This window comes from Engystomops pustulosus, chromosome 3, assembly GCF_040894005.1.
Source record: "Engystomops pustulosus chromosome 3, aEngPut4.maternal, whole genome shotgun sequence".
NCBI classification, from domain to species: domain Eukaryota; kingdom Metazoa; phylum Chordata; class Amphibia; order Anura; family Leptodactylidae; genus Engystomops; species Engystomops pustulosus.
The window spans coordinates 141,944,168-141,962,057 of record NC_092413.1 but is presented as its reverse complement, the minus strand read 5'-3'; the positions used below and the strand labels follow the sequence as shown (position 1 = coordinate 141,962,057).

Genomic DNA, 17,890 nt, shown 5'->3' with positions numbered 1-17,890 from the left:
AACACAATAAAGATAATTTTAAACCCCCTTACTTTACAATTGTTCTAAATTTTATTACTGTTTTAGCTCCTATCACTCAGTGACGGTCAGTGCAAAATACCAGGGTGTGGGCGGGGCCTCTCTAAACAGACACATTCTGATCCATCTAGTCCTGTGAGCTGAAAATGTTGTTATATTATCACTTTTAATCAGGGTTTATATACACTTTCATTTAGCCTCTGAACATTGTACTAGTATCTGACACATAGAAAAAGAGATGACACAGTTAGCTCTCCTACATCTCTGTTATTCCACAACACGCTAGATCTGCTGTGCCTTCCTTAAAGAACTTATCTGTATCTAGCTTTACACTCCTCACGCTGCTGGAACTCAGTGGGGGTCATTTACTAAGGGCCCGATTCGCGTTTTCCCGACGTGTTACCCGAATATTTCCGATTTGCGCCGCTTGTACATGAATTGCCCCGGGTTTTTGGCGCACGCGATCGGATTGTGGCGCATCGGGGCCGGCATGCGCGCGACAGAAATCGGGGGGGCGTGGCCGAACGAAAACCCGACGTATTCGGAAAAACCGCCGCATTTAAAAACCGAAAATGTGTCGCTTGGGGAGCGCTCACCTTCACCTTCTATGGGATGGTGCATTCCGGGGCGTTAAGATTATTTTCGGCGCTGCAGCGCCACCTGGTGGACGGCGGAGGAACTACCATCTTAAATCCCAGCCGGACCCGAATCCTGTGCAGAGAACGCGCCGCTGGATCGCGAATGGGCCGGGTAAGTAAATGTGCCCCAGTGTCTGTGTATCAGTGTGAGCTCTGTCCTGGAATGTGGGGGGAGGGGCTATAGGCGGAGAGAATATCTCTGCTCCACTTAGACAGAAAAACAAGATGGCTGCTGACCCTAAATTCAGAAGATCCAGGGTCGGGAACCAGTGGCATCTGAAATTGTGCACAGCAGGACTAATAGAGACAGGTTGGAATTATATCTGTAAAATGCTGTATTTTTGTTAATAACAGTGAATTAGAGAATATGTTATATTGTTATCCTGAGTACATTTAAGAAACTTATCTTTGTGGGAATACCCTTTTTAAATCTTAATGTGTGTATATATAAATCTATAGTACATCTGCTCAAGGCTTGGACAAAGCTTTGCTTTCAAGCCACCTTGTAGAGAGGAGGAAGATTTTGATCTTCATGTTCTGGTGTATGGTATAAACAAGTCAAATCTCTTTGCTCGGGTTCCTGAGCATGGGTTCCTCACTTATTTTAGAAAACAAGGTGCTGGGGATAATGACTGGACCACCTGATGCCAGATGTAAGCATAGTGTCTACACCTACATCCCAGTATTATGGATTCCTGCACCTACATCTATGTTGGGATACACATCACACTTAATTTGCTGCAACTCTGAAATCATTGAACTGTGAACTCGGACAATCATTCTGACTTTTTGGATAGAACAGCTAATTGTTCAAACAGCTACTTTATATTACATTTTTATTCACAAAGATTATACTATATTTTTCCATATAGCTTTCTCAGGACCTAACACGTATAAAACAGCACTACGAGAGAAAAATGAAAGATTTGGTGGCAAACAAAGTGGGAGGAGTAGAAATCCAACAGTTAAAACAAAAACATGAACTTAAGGTGATGTAGCCCAAGTTTCTAGCTCCTCATTGAGTGCATGAACAGTATGTCTTACAAGATCTCTTGTGTTCAACTTTACTTACCTGGATTGTGCTGTGGCATTTAGGTGCAGAGACTGGTGAAGGCTGCAAAGGATGGCACCAAAGATGGGCTGGAGAAAACAAAAGCAGCTGTGAAGAAGGGGCGCTCCTACATCAGGACTAAATCATTTGTTTTGCATGGTACAGTCAATTCACTGAATTTTATTTCCAATGTCTGATCTTTGTGTGCCTTTTGGGATTGTTGAAAATGTATCAGAAAATGATAAACTAAGGGGGATATTTATTAGAAGTGTTTGTTTGAGGTAAAACTGATCTAATTGCCCATGGAAACCAATCAGAGCTCAGCTTTAATTTTATAAACAGCTGTAGGAAAATAAAAGCTGAGCTCTGTTTGGTTGCTATATACAACTAAAAAAGTCCAAGACTTGGGGGTATCAGTGGATGGTAAACTTGATTTTAGTGACCAGAATCAGGCATCTGCTACTGAAGCAAATAAAATCATTGGATGTATCAAGAGAGGAATAGATACATAGTTTTGCCCTTATACAAATCCCTGGTCAGACCACACACGGAATATTGTGTACAGTTTTGGGCACCAGTGTATAAAAAGGCATAGAAAGGAAATGGAATGGGTGCAGAGGAGAGTAACCAAGGTTATTAGGGGAATGGGGGGGGACTAGACTCCAAGGACAGATTACAAAATTTGGGGTTATTCAGTTCTGAGGGCGGAGTACAAGGATCTCTCCAAAGATCTTTTTGCCTAGACCAGTGACCAGGACAAGGGGGCATCCTCTACGCCTAGAGGAGAGGCGGTTCTGCCATCACCATAAACTGGGATTCTTTACTGTAAGAGCAGTGAGACTGTGGAACTCTCTGCCGCAGGAGGTTGTTATGGCGGACTCTATGTACATGTTCAAGAGAAGCCTGGATACCTTTCTGGAGACATAAAATATCACGGGTTATGGGGATAAAACATTTATTTAATTCTTAAAGTTTGGACTTGATGGACTTGCGCCTTTTCCAGTCTTATATACTATAAACTTCTATAACCCTGGCAAGGCTGCTACACAGTGGATGGACCCCTTCTGCTTATGTCCTTTTCAACAGTATAGTTCAGAGGTTTCCATGTGTTGTAGTCGCAGAGAAATCTCAGGTTTCTCATGTCCCCTCTGGCATTTAGAGGTGCTCACCTTCTAATAAATTGAGTTTCTCTTTTCTGCCAGAAAATCAAATCTACAGCAACATAAGGTGGACACCATCAATTGAGTAAGCCAACTTAAGGTTGACATAGGTTAGACACTATCGAAGACACAGCACCCAGAGGTTTAAATTCCAAAAGGCTTTATTTACGTATCATACAGGCATACAAAACGCGACGTTTCGATTCACACTATATCTTTATCAAGATTTGATCGAAAATTCACCTGCCTGGTTCCATGTAACTTTGCCATTCAGTGCATCCACCCTCCACATCTTCATATCCCCCCCCCTCACTGTGTATATATCTCCCATGGTCTGGTCCAGAGCACTGGGCACCTGTGCCATGCTGTCAGTGAGGGCAGTGTAGTGCACCCCAGGGTCACTGGGAGCATAGCAAAGCAACAAAAGATCCAGGCCAAGGGCAGTATATATGTGGCCATGGATATCTGTCATACAGGGCAATTTGGGACACTAAACAATAAGGACCTATAGTTGTTTAGTGTCCCAAAGCCACCTGACTGCTGCCTGTGAGATACACACAGAGCAGATCCTGCCCTCCTCCGGCACTCATCTGTACTGGGCGCTGATGCTGTATACTTCGTCAGTTACGCCTCTCCTCGTGTTCCTGGGCTGCAGTAAAGGAGGGGGAGGGAGTGGAGGGGCAGAGCAGCAGTGACCTGTGTCTAAGGCAGCACTAGTGAGCACAGATGTAGCCTTCAGTGAGAGAGATCACAGAGCCTCTTTGCGAGTGGCAGTATTTCTTGGCTGGCCAGTGTTCCAATGATTTATATAGAGACGGCAGTGGAGATGCCATGGGTTCGCCACCACTGGCCTGGTGGATAGAGGCTTTGTCCTGAATCTCTATGGTAGGTGGAGTATGGAGGTTGTGGGTTCAAATCCCGGGCTGGGCAAAAAATTATATAAAGGGGTTATGCCACCATATTGTACATTTTCATTTAACTTGAAGGAGTTCAGATAACTCATTTTGCTATAAGCATTTATTAAAAATTATTCTCCCTTACTGTGCAGTTAATCTTTTACTTGTGAATGGCTCCACCTGCTGGCTGCTATGTCCGTCCTCTTATTTTCCTCTGCAGGTCGATCATGCGCAGAGGATTCCTGTCAGGCAGCTGCTCTCAGCAAGGAGCCTCTGACCGGTCTGTTATAGACACTCCTTGCTCTGAGCCTGCTGTCATGTCCCTCTGCTCGCTGATGAGCCTTATTACACCCCATACAAGAGGATCCTCTGGTGCCTGCATCTATCTACAGCTACTCCCTCAGCTGTGATCAGAAGCTCCGCCCACAAGTACCAGCCCCGCCTCCTCATTTCAACATGTGTAAGGGAACTGCACATGTGCAGCTCTAGGTAATGAGCAGGGAGTAAGATGGGGAACAAACTATTGCCCAGAGCCATCACCCCCAGAGAGGAGGCCCCTGCTACAGTGCAAGGGAAGCAGAGGTTGATAGGTAGAAGCAGCCTGGCAGAGGTATTGCTCAGTGGGGACCGGGTGAGGAAAGATGTGCTGTGTGATCCTGCATAGGGGAAGCTGATATCTGCAGAAAAAGTAAGTGCAAGTGTGCTATGTAATTTGCAGAAGCCATGCGCCATATACCGGACGCAGATTGCTGGGCTATAACACTTCAGCGTCCAATCTATCGGGCGCTGAGCTGATGGCGGCCCAGCTCGAGATAGGAGCTGGGCCGGAATCGAGATGAAAACAAAACATGTAACTAACAGCCGACACCCCAGTGTAACACCTGCGGTTGGTGTTGGCTTCGATCACAGGTGTGTAACCTGTTAAATGGCGTGGTCAGCGCGAATAAGGCATTTAAGATGCCTGTAAGGAATATCTGCCCCATGATTGCTAAGTATGGTATCCCCGTAATTGTATTGACCCATAGAATAAAAATAAGGGGGGATATTTATCATACGCTGGCGCTCGTGCACCAGTGTATGATAATAAGTGGTTAATAAGTGGAATATCTTTTAGCTCTTCCATACAAAGGTTACCAGCCATTCCCTAATTACTGTACATCACAACCATCTCCTTTTGCTCTTGTGTAATGCTAGTATTTAGGATGCAGTGGAAGAGGAATAGTATGGAGGCCATGATACAGCGATACATTATCCCATTGCTGGTGTCCTCCCTATTGTATTATGTGTGTGAGGAAGGAGATCTGCTTGTTGTAGGGATCTGTATGGAGGTGTAATGGTTTCCTTATACACCTTCTTTGTGCCGCCTATGGATGTAGTGCTGGATAGGAGTCAGTCCCCCAATACCACAATGATTTTCATTTCTCGTCACCTGTCATCAATCTCTGTGACACACAACCCTTCTACATCTGGAGATACAAAGTAACTACAGCCATGTGTACAACATATACTTTCCCTAGGTTTTATTTTGTTGTTGGACATTCATGGAGGATCCAAATCTAAAAATGTTTTCACTGCAGATTGAATGAAATCTCAATAAACATGAAATATTTACAATGTCTATACCAGTGGCTCTCAACCTGTGGGTCGTGACCCCCGCAGGGGTCGAACGAACAAAACACAGGGGTCGCCTAAAGCCTTTGGAGCCACGATTTTATTGTGTTTTTACTGCAAATCGCATGGTTTGGGGTCACCGCAACATGAGTAACTGTATTGCGGGGTCATAGCATTACAAAGGTTGAGAACCACTGGTCTATACATAAAGTGACTGCTGAGGCTCTGCCTCTTATCTATTAGACGTATCACAGGGAAACTGTATTTATCAAAACTGTCTTACAGAAAATCTGTCTGTTGCCCACAGAAGCCAATCACAGCACGGCTTTCACCTTACTACAGCAGCTTGAAGAATAAAAACTGAGATTTGATTGGTTACTTACTAGGTGCAACAGTCACAGGATTTTATAGTTTAGACCTGCTGCATAGTCTATGGTGAAAGTGCTGGAGGTTTCTCAAATGATTATTGAATTATCAAATGAGTGTTCTAGTTAAACATGGCAACCAATCACAGCTCAGCTTGCATTTTATAAACTGCTGTGGGAACTTGAAAGCCGAGTTTTGATTGGTTGCCATTAGCAACTAGAACAATTCTGCTCTCAGACCCTTTTGATTAAATCTCCCCCAGTGAGTAAATCATATATATCCAGTATCTGCCCCAGCAGAAGAGAAGAATTAGCTACATAGTACAATGTACAGGGACAACTACTAAAATGTTGCATATAAACCGTGCCAGGAATGAAAGCTCCTACTAGTTGCTATGTACATTGTTTCTCTTTATACTGTAATAATGAAGATTATCCATTATTTGGCGGTGTTATTATAACACAGTTTTTTTTCTATGGTAAAGTGTCAAAAAGTAACTCAATCATTGCTGCTTATATGTATACATATACACACTCCATATATTAAAGGAGCATGATATCCCTTTAAGACTTGCTGCTGTGTCAGTTATTGTGGCAGGTGCCACTCTCAGCAGCCAATAGGATTGCAGGGCATCACTTCAATGCAGGGAAAAAAACGTCGGTTGGTGCCAGTCAGTGAAAGCTCTCAGAGTGACAAGACAGGCTCCCGTTACTGCACCCAGCGAGTTTGGATTTGTTTCATTTTAGCCAAAACCCGGATCAAGAAGAAGCTCTACTGCCCACATTGAGTAAAGACATGAAGAGAAAGAGAGGGGAGACTTCACCAGCAGATCCCCTGGAGCCTGCCCCCAAGAGGAGGAAGATGGCGGCCTTCCTCACACACCTGGAGGATAAATACACAGAAGATCTGCCGCCCACATCGAATGAAGACGGAAGAAAAGACCTAAAGAGGAAGAGGCAGGAGACTTCACCACCAGAACACCAGGAGCCTGCCCCCAAACAGAGGAAGATAGACCTGGCACAGCAGCAGGAAGAGATGGCAGCCTTCCTCAGCCTCCTGGAGGATGAATACATCACAGACTTCCTTTCCAGTGACAGCGGCAGGACCTCTTCAGACAAGTACCACCTAGCTACTGCCTGTGAGTATTTGAGAAGAGCAAGACTTCCCACTGTCCAATACAGACACTACTTCTTCCCAGCACTCTACCTGGCCAGTCAGTTTGAAGAGCAAGATGCAGACATCCGCACAGAGATCCTCTTCTGGGCCTTGGAAGGATTCTGGTTTCTGGAGATCGAACATTTTCTCCGTTACCGCAACCTGCTGTTCAAGAAAATTGGCTTCAAAGCTTGGGTAGACCTGGACACCTGTCACCAGATAATGGCCGAGGACCCCACACATTGGGCATGGAGAAGAGAAAGACCAACATGAACAACCTACCCGCGCCCAGCTGTTCCAGCACCCAGGGAAGATTACAGTGTCTACCAGCTATGGCTTCCCCTGTGTCATCATCCAACTTCAGCTATGCAAGCAGGAGGTCTGCAAGGAAGCCAGAATCATCATCTATACCTACCTCTGCCAGGATGTGAGATGACAGCTGCGAGACCATCATGGAGGAGACGACCAGAAAAGCAACATGGATGAAGCCATCTGTCCATTGGTAAGGCCCAGAAACCACCTCACAGCACATAACACTCAGCACTCAATCACTGTAGGTAGCCACATGCAGTCACTGTAGGTAGGTCCATACAGAAATGTTATAGCGTTGCCTCCCTTAGTATGCCCAGAGGAAGGGCAGTACAGCGGCCATGGTTTCCCTGCAGGTTTCCTCCACAGGGGGTTTTTCCTGTCCTGAGCGCCGCTGTACCCTCTCTGTGAGTGACAGGAGGTAACAACCAATTACATTAAAAAATATATATTTATAATAAAATGTCACATTATTTAACTTTCTATTCTGTGTCATGATGTGTATTTCTTGTGTCAGGTGTGTCGTTTATTTCTAACAATAGATGTAGATATTATACATATACAATGAATACTATTAATTATTAAATGTATTTGCATAGAAACCATTATTTATTCAGCTAATATATATACTATTGCTACACAAGCTTATATGTATATTATCTGTCCTTGAATAGTCATTTGCTCCAGCTTCTAGCACTGCTGTCATGACATCAAGCCATGATAATCGTAGGGGAGATTTATCAAAACTGTTTTACTTGCTCTTTGCAGCCAATCATAGCGAAGATTCATTTTATAAACTGCTGTTTAGAAACTAGAATAGTTTTCTCTCAGACGCTTTTTATAAATCTATAGTATAAAATGTATGTATACCCCTTTAAGCAATATATGGTTTACAAGGAAAGCATTACATGCCTTAAAGGACATCTACCACCAGGATGAAGGACTGTATGCAAATGAGCCTGAGGGGCTCCAGGCTCCATAGGTGTTAATGGAGCCTGGAGCCCCTCAGGCTCATTTACATACAGTCCTTCATCCTGGTGGTAAATGTCCTTTAAATCTCTTCAGTAAATGGCTCTGATCCTCAGTGTGTGAGAGTCTCCATCAATAAAAAGAAACCCACGATCAGGAGGTATTAAAGCAGGGTTTAAATCCCATTGTGATGGCAGCGCTAACTGGAGGCCGAGTAGCGAGAGGGGACCGGGGAGCTGTTCTGTAGCCACCGCTCGACTCCTCTCCTGCTCCTGGCGCTGCACTGTCCTGGGTATGAACACCAGCACATAGAACCAGGATCAGGACCCTGAGCAGTGCATCTGGAAAGAGAAGAGGAGCCCGGAGAAGGGAGGATTTGGATAATTTTTTTTTTTTTTTGTCGGACTACACTATTCTTATGTGCTTTGGGGGTCTTAAAGGACATCAACCACCAGTATGAAGGAAACCAAGCACACTGACATACTGGTGTGTGCCCCCTCTGGCAGGATCTGCACATGTGTCACCTGCTTTGTTTTTATGAAAAAAAAAGTTTTAAAAAAATGTGCAAATGAGCCTGAGGGGCTCCAGGCTTCATTGACATCTATTGAGCTTTGAGCCACTCAGGCTAATTTGCACAACTTTTAAAACTTTTCTTTGTAAAAACAAGGGCTAAAGAAGCGCGGATCCTGACAGAGGAGGCATATACCAGCATGTTAATGTGCTTGGTTTACAATCCTTTATCCTGGTGGAAGGTGTCATTTCATAAGTAGGAAAACTGAACAAACCTTTCCCAAAATATGTTCATTCCATCACCCTTTCCCAGGTTCAGCTACAGATGCAGTGGGTGCATGTACTTCTGCAAACTCTAAGGTAATTCTTTGCTGCGGATGTTGGCTGTATAATACAGCTGACGCACGCCGGTTACTGCCACGGTCGATGCTGGCACGCGGCAGTCAACCTGTTAAGTGCTGCAGGCGAACCTGATCGCGGTACCCCACTTACCATTACATGGGATCGGTTGCCATGGCAGCCCACAGTCTCGCTGAGACTTGTAGGATTGCCATGTGCAATGATCTCTAGTAGCCAGTCATGGCAGACTATTAAAAATCATCAGTAATATTGCTATATACTGCAATATAGTAATATTGCAGTACAGGCAGTCCCCAGGTTACATACAAGATAGGTTCCATAGGTTTGTACTTAAAGGGGTTATCCGGGTTTTAAAAATTTCTTATGGCCGGGCTGGGGAGGGCTATTTAAACACAATAAACATGTACTTACCTCCTCCGGTGCCGCCGATGTCCCGCGCCGCGGCCAGTCTTCTCTGTGCGCCGGTTTCATTACAAGTGCGCACAGAGAGCTTCCGGCCGGCCGGATGCTCCCATGCGACACCATCTCCCAGCGCGTACAATGCTGAGAGATAGGGACGGATAGGAGGAGCCGTCCACATCGCGGACTGGAAGCTCCCTGTGCGCGGCTTCTGTGCCCCTGTAAACAAACAGGGGCACGGATCGAAGGGGCCGCGGCGCGGGAAATCAGCGACGCCGGACGAGGTAAGTACATGTTTATTATGTTTAACTAGCCCTCCCCAGCCCGGCCCTAGGTCATTTTTAAAACCCGGATAAGTTGAATTTGTATGCAAGTCGAAACTGTATAATTGTAGATCCAGACAACATTTTTTATTGCCCCAGTAACAATTTTTTGCTGTAATTAGACGAAGGATTATCAATAAAGCTACGTTACAGACACCTTGCAGCTGAATATTGCAGACACAAGAAAAATATCACAGAGGCAACAGGTGCCTCCACATCCAGCTCTCACCCAAATAGGATCCTTATCAGCCTCTAGTGGTGCACATGGACAGGTCCGGAGCTTACCACGAAGTAGGTATATGTGAGGAAAGGATCCAGCACGACACAATGTAGGCTTTAAAATCTCATGCGTTTATTCTTCATATAAAATAACACTCATAGTAGTCATGTCTTTCTCAAGGTCTAAATAGAATATGCAAGCACAGATTTAAACATACCTGGGTAAATGGCTCCGTCCCCAGCCTCCCACAGCCGGAAGTTTAAACACTTCACGCTCTGTGGCGGATACATCCGCCACGGAGCTATGAAGGGTGTATGATTAGGGCTCAAGGGTTGGTGATTAGGGCTCAAGTCGGTGGCGGCACTGAAAGAATGGCGGTGCACGGGCGTCGCCATGTTACCTTCAATCATCGCTCCCCCGAACGTCATTGGGGGGCGGCAATCGGTTGCCATGACAGCCTCGGGTCTTCTGCCTATCCATTACAATGAGCCTGTGGCTCATTGTAATGTATAATGTGCAGAAATGCCATATACTGCGATACAGTTGTATTGCAGTATATGGTAGGAACGATCTGACCATCCAGGGTTAATGTACCCTAGAGGGTCTAAGAAATAGTGAAAATAAAAGTTAAAAAAATGTAAAAAAATCATAAAATATTAAAAGTTCAAATCACCCCCCTTTCCCTAGAACTGATATAAAACATAATAAACAGTAAAAATCACAGACACATTAGGTATCGCCACGTCCCAAAATGCCCGATCTATCAAAATATAAAAATGATTATGACCGGCGGTGACCTCTGAGACGGGAAATGGCGCCCAAATGTCCGAAATGCGACTTTTACATCTTTTTACATGACCTAGAAAATGTGATAAAAAATGATCAAAATGTCGCACAGACCTCAAAAATGGTAGCAATGAAAATGTCGCCTTATTTTGCAGAAAATGACACCTCACACAGCTCTGTGCACCAAAATAATCAGCGTCAGAAGATGGCAAAAAAATTTTTTCTTTTTTTGTACACATTCGTTGAATTTTTGAAAACTGAGCCCACAGGAATGTGACGCACACGCTGTTTTTTTTTTTCAATTTTCCCACATTTGGAATTTTTTTCCGGCTTCCCACTACATAACAGGGAATAATAAATAACATCACGGTTTAATTTGTTATGCACAAACTAAGCTCTCACACAGCTCTGTACACGGAAAAATGAAAAAGTTATGGATTTTTGAAGATGGAGAGCGAGAAATTAGCGAAAATAACCTGCGTCCTTAAGGGGTTAATCGATCACCTGATTGGAGGTGAAAGCACACAGTTTACATATACAACTTAACCCGTAACATAAAACGCATGTATTCTATTGTAAACATGACATTAAAGTTTAAATAAAAACCTATACCTATAGTGTGTTTTGCCATATCATGAGAAAAATGCGGGTAACTCCATACTGTTGGCCTCTTCCTGTAACCCTATTCGTGTTAAGGATAATATTTCTTATGGGGAATTGGTTAGAACAAAACGCAACTGCACGGATGATCAACAATTTTCTAGGGAAATGCAGTCCCCATCAACCAGACTTCAGGAAAAGGTTACAGTGGGGATGTCATCAGGAGGGCGGAGAAAAGAATTACTAATATTAATAGGAGCGACTTATTGAGCAATGCCAGTCGCACTACTAACATCAGGAAAGAGTCTAAGCTTACATTTAGTACCCCATTTAGTAGACAGTACCACCAAATTTAAAGTATTATTAATAAAAATCTTCCTATTCTGACACGAGACTCAAATCTGTATGATCTCATTAAAAATTAGATTTGTTCCCAGAAGAGCCCCTACTTTGGAGAATCAGCTGTCCCCCAGCCTAATTTTTGACGAAAAATAAAATGGAGAATTACACCTGGCTGGCCTTTCCAATCTGTAAGATGTGTTCCTATGTATTACAGGGCAATTCGGTTAAATCATATACTAGGGGGGTTCACATAAAATTAAATCCTACATGAATTGTAATCCCACGCATGTGGTGTATGTGGTCTCTAGTAGGTTTTGTGAAATACAATATGTAGGGTGTAGTATGGGCCCTTTGGAAGTCAGACTACCAAGACACCTGTCAGATGTTACCAGTAATGCCTTTAATATATCTGCGGGAGCACACCACTTCAGGGACGTACATGACAGAGATTGCTCCGGCTTTTCATGGCAGGCTGTAGAGAGAGATAGCCGACCAATAAGGGGTAGGGATCATCACAGAAAGCTCTTGAATAGAGAATCATTCTGGATTTTCACCCTGGATACAAGAGTTCCGAAAGGTCTCAATGCACACATGGGTGAGGTGCCAGTCTCTCTCAGCGAACATTGGTACTGGTGTTGAGTTTCTTTCAACCGGCGCCTGTTTTGTGCTTTATTGACGATATGTGTCTTTCACGTGTTTTCTATGTAGTACTTTATTGTTCTTTCTCAATAATGATAGGGATTTCAATTTTCAAATTTTTCAATTTGCCTATAGGTTTTTATTTAAACTTTAGTGTCATGTTTACAATAGAATATATGCGTTTAATATTGCAGACACCCCCACAGCTCCATACACTGAAATATGAAAAAGTTATTAGTGCAAGAACATGGCAAAATGAACAACTTTGTTTTTGTACAGGAGGTTTTACTTTTTGTAAATGTATAAAAACATTATAAAACCTATACAAATTTTTAATCCCGTGATCGTACCGACCCAAAGAATAACGTAGACATGTCTTTTGGGGCGCAATGTGAAAGCCGTAAAAATCCAAGCCCACAAGAATATGGCGTGGATGAGTTTTTCATCATTTTCACTGCATTTAGAATTTTTTCTCGCTACCCAGTACACGGCATGGAATAATATATACCATTACTATGAATTGCAATCTGTTACGCAGAAAACAAGTTCATACACAACACTTTACATGGCAAAAATGAAAAAGTTTGAATTTTGAACGTGGGGAGTGGAAAAACGAGGGTTAAATGTACAGTGAGGAACACTACCACCATACAGTGAGGAACACTACCACCATACAGTGAGGAACACTACCGCCATACAGTGAGGAACACTACCGCCATACAGTGAGGAACACTACCCCCATACAGTGAGGAACACTACCGCCATACAGTGAGGAATACAGCCATACAGTGAGAAAAACTACTGCCATACAATGAGGAACACTGCCTCCATACAGTGAAGAATACAGCCATACAGTGAGGAACACTACCCCCATACAGTGAGGAACACTACCGCCATACAGTGAGGAACACTACCGCCATACAGTGAGGAACACTACCCCCATACAGTGAGGAACACTACCGCCATACAGTGAGGAATACAGCCATACAGTGAGAAAAACTACCGCCATACAATGAGGAACACTGCCTCCATACAGTGAAGAATACAGCCATACAGTGAGGAACACTACCCCCATACAGTGAGGAACACTACCCCCATACAGTGAGGAACACTACCACCATACAGTGAGGAACACTACCGCCATACAGTGAGGAACACTACCGCCATACAGTGAGGAATACAGCCATACAGTGAGAAAAACTACCGCCATACAATGAGGAACACTGCCTCCATACAGTGAGGAACACTACCGCCATACTGTGAGGAACACTACCGCCATACTGTGAGGAACACTACCTCCATACAGTGAGGAAAACTTCCGCCATTCAGTGAGGAAAACTTCCGCCATTCAGTGAGGAACACTACCGCCATACAGTGAGGAACACTACCGCCATACAGTGAGGAATACCACCCCCATACAGTGAGGGATACTACCCCCATACAGTGAGGAAAACTACCCCCATACAGTGAGGAACACTACTGCCATACAGTGAGGGACACTACCGCCATACAGTGAGGGACACTACCCCCATACAGTGAGGAACACTACCACCATACAGTGAGGAACACTACTGCCATACAGTGAGGAAAACTTCCGCCATTCAGTGAGGAACACTACCGCCATACAGTGAGGGACACTACCCCCATACAGTGAGGAACACTACCACCATACAGTGAGGAACACTACTGCCATACAGTGAGGAAAACTTCCGCCATTCAGTGAGGAACACTACTGTCATACAGTGAGGGACACTACCCCCATACAGTGAGGAACACTACCGCCATACAGTGAGGAACAATCAGGGATAAGCAACGGGAGGTCAGGCAGATGGGAACGGGAACATGGGCATACAGCAATGCAGGAACACAGCAACACAGAGGAACACAGGACTCAGGAGCATGTGTGTAATCCAACACAAATCAGTGTTGATAATCTCTGTAATATAATTTGCCTGTTCATAAGTGCATAACCATATGAAAATACAAATATATGTGTGTATAGGTGAAAGATTATATGGTGAACAAACAGTGCATATATGATTACATCATTAAAGACATATCCAAAATGGGTAACAGATACGCTATTTAAAGGGTTTGTCCACTTTCAGCAAATGATTAAAATTGTTTTTCTATTGAAAAGTCCTACAATTTCCAATATACTTGCTGTATCAATTCCTCAAGGTTTTCTAAATCTTAAACGCCTTCACGACTGCCATATGGCTATATACATCATATTTTCACATTCCCTGTGCAGATAGCATGAAAGTGGCCACATTTAACCCTCGTTTTTTCTCTCCCCACGTTCAAAATTCAAACTTTTTCATTTTTCCATGTAAAGTGTTTTCTGCGTAACAGATTGCAATTCATAGTAATGGTATATATTATTCCATGCCGTGTACTGGGAAGCAAGAAAAAATTCTAAATGCAGTGAAAATGATGAAAAACTCATTCACGCCATATTCTTGTGGGCTTGGATTTTACGGCTTTCACTTTGGGTCGGTACGATCACGGGATTAAAAATTTGTATAGGTTTTATAATGTTTTTATACATTTACAAAAAGTAAAACCTCCTGTACAAAAACAAAATTCTTAATTTTGCCATGTTCTTGCACTAATAACTTTTTCATATTTCAGTGTATGGAGCTGTGGGGGTGTCTGCAATATTAAACGCATATATTCTATTGTAAACATGACACTAAAGTTTAACTAAAAACCTATAGGCAAATTGAAAAATTTGAAAATTGAAATCCCTATCATTATTGAGAAAGAACAATAAAGTACTACATAGAAAACACGTGAAAGACACATATCGTCAATAAAGCACAAAACAGGCGCCGGTTGAAAGAAACTCAACACCAGTACCAATGTTCGCTGAGAGAGACTGGCACCTCACCCATGTGTGCATTGAGACCTTTCGGAACTCTTGTATCCAGGGTGAAAATCCAGAATGATTCTCTATTCAAGAGCTTTCTGTGATGATCCCTACCCCTTATTGGTCGGCTATCTCTCTCTACAGCCTGCCATGAAAAGCCGGAGCAATCTCTGTCATGTACGTCCCTGAAGTGGTGTGCTCCCGCAGATATATTAAAGGCATTACTGGTAACATCTGACAGGTGTCTTGGTAGTCTGACTTCCAAAGGGCCCATACTACACCCTACATATTGTATTTCACAAAACCTACTAGAGACCACATACACCACATGCGTGGGATTACAATTCATGTAGGATTTAATTTTATGTGAACCCCCCTAGTATATGATTTAACCGAATTGCCCTGTAATACATAGGAACACATCTTACAGATTGGAAAGGCCAGCCAGGTGTAATTCTCCATTTTATTTTTCGTCAAAAATTAGGCTGGGGGACAGCTGATTCTCCAAAGTAGGGGCTCTTCTGGGAACAAATCTAATTTTAACCCCTTATCACCGACACTAGTTTTCTGCTCAATGACCAGACCCGATTTTTCAAATCTGACAAGTCTCACGATAATTGGTTATAACTTCGGAATGCATTAATATATCCAGGTGATTTTGAGAATGTTTTCTCGTGATACATTGTACTTCATGTTAGTTGTATAATTTAAGTGATAAGTTTTGCGTTTCGTTCTGAAAAAAAGTGAAAATTTGGCAAAAGTTTGTAAAAATTCTTCATTTTCCAAGTTTGAAATGTTCTGCTATCCAGACAGGAAGTAAAACTACCCAAAAAGCTTGATAATTAACATTTACAGAATGTCTGCTTTATGTTGGGATGATATTTTATGCTTCCGGTCACTTTTCTAGTATGTTATGAGGTGCAGAAATTTAGGTGCGATTTTTCTCATTTTCATGAAAATTGCCAAAACTCACATTTTGAGGGACAACTCAGCTTCCAAGTGACTTTGAAAGGCCTAAATAATAACTAAACCCCATAAATTACCCCACTATAGAAACTTCATCCCTCAACGTGTGTAAAACAACTTCTATTGAGTCTATTAACCCTTTAAGTGTTTCACATGGGTTAAAACAATATGGACCTGCGATTTACAAACTTTTTACAAAATTTTTTTGGAAAATACATTAATTTAGGCCAAAAACTGACAGTTTCATAATAAATAAAATGATGAAACGCTCTGCAATGTTGATGCCCAATTTCTCCCGAGTGTAGAGATACCTCATATGTGGTGGTGTCCTGCTGTATGGGCGCACGGCCAGGCATAGGATCAAAGCAGCGACATGTACAGCAGATTTTTATTGTTACATTGTACAAGCTATAAATTTTTTTTTTTTTTTGGTAATGTAAACATATGAGGGCTTATTATTTACGAGATGAGATACAATGTATAGATAATTCATTTTGGGGGTCTATAGCTTATCCATGAGATTTTATTAACTATTTCAAGGGGGACACAAACAAAATCATCAATTTTTATTTCGGATTTTTAGCCCCATTTTCCCCCCGCTCACCATAACGTAAAAATAATATTTTATCTTTATTCTCTGGTTCACTACGATTGCGGTGATACCTCATTTATATAGTTTTGCTCATCTTTGCTCAATTTTACTGAGCAAAACCAATATTGGAGAAAATCGCATTGTTTTTACCATTGATAACTTTTCAGGGCCATAACTTCTATATTTTTCTGTTGTCAGATCTGGTTGAGGGCTTATTTTTTGCGAAAAGAGTTGTTCTATTCATTCGTATCATATTAGGGAACTTAGCTTTTTTTTGATCACTTTTTAGAACATATTTTGTGATGGTGTTTGATGAAAAATTGTATATTACGGGAAGTTTTTTGTGTTTTTTTTTTACGTCGTTCACCGAGCGGGTTCAATATTGATTTAGATTTATTGTACAGATTAATACGGACGCGGTGATACCAAATATGTACGGTTTTTGTTTTTGTGTTTTATATACTTTATTTGCCTTATATGTGTAACTGGGGAGATTATGGGACTTTTATTTTATTTATTTCTTTATTTATTATTATAAAATTATTTAATTTTTTTTTTTTACTTTTTTACATTTTCCTTCCTTTGGCTTGAACAAGTGATCATCCGATCACTTGTTCAAGCCTTTACACTGCAATACACTTGTATTGCAGTGTAATGTGTAAGTAACTGAGCATGCTGCGCATGCTCAGTTACATACAGCCGGGTCCTGCCAGGAAGGCAGGACCCGGCGGGAAGAGAAGCCGGAAGCCTCGGGTCACTCGCCGGACCCGGGGGCAGCGGCAGGAGGGATCGGATCCCCCGGTAAGCACACCGGGGGGGTCCGATCCACGTGGGACACGCTTACACGCCGCGGTCATGCTTGACCGCGGCGTGTGAGGGGTTAAACACCCGGGATCGGATATCACAGCCCGACACCGGCACCAGCGAGACCCAGTGTCCCAAAATCTTCTTCTGACGCGCCGCCGTAGAAAGGCGTCGCGTCAGAAGAAGTACCCTTAATGACCGCCGTAGAATCCCGATAGGGCGGTCATTAAGGGGTTAATGAGATCATACAGATTTGAGTCTCGTGTCAGAATAGGAAGATTTTTATTAATAATACTTTAAATTT

General features: G+C 42.8%; 1 protein-coding gene across 3 annotated transcripts in view; it reads left to right on the top strand.

Moving 5' to 3' along the window:
• Positions 1–17,890, top strand: part of ARHGEF10 (Rho guanine nucleotide exchange factor 10) — a 126,618-nt gene that overhangs the window by 42,722 nt on the left and 66,006 nt on the right. For 2 of the 3 annotated variants that reach the window (XM_072142330.1, XM_072142329.1), the window contains exons 9-10: positions 1,529–1,645; positions 1,752–1,866. In XM_072142330.1, coding sequence (XP_071998431.1) covers positions 1,529–1,645; positions 1,752–1,866 — 232 coding nt within the window. The remainder of the gene's footprint in view (positions 1–1,528; positions 1,646–1,751; positions 1,867–17,890) is intronic. The other variant, XM_072142331.1, reaches the window with a different exon arrangement.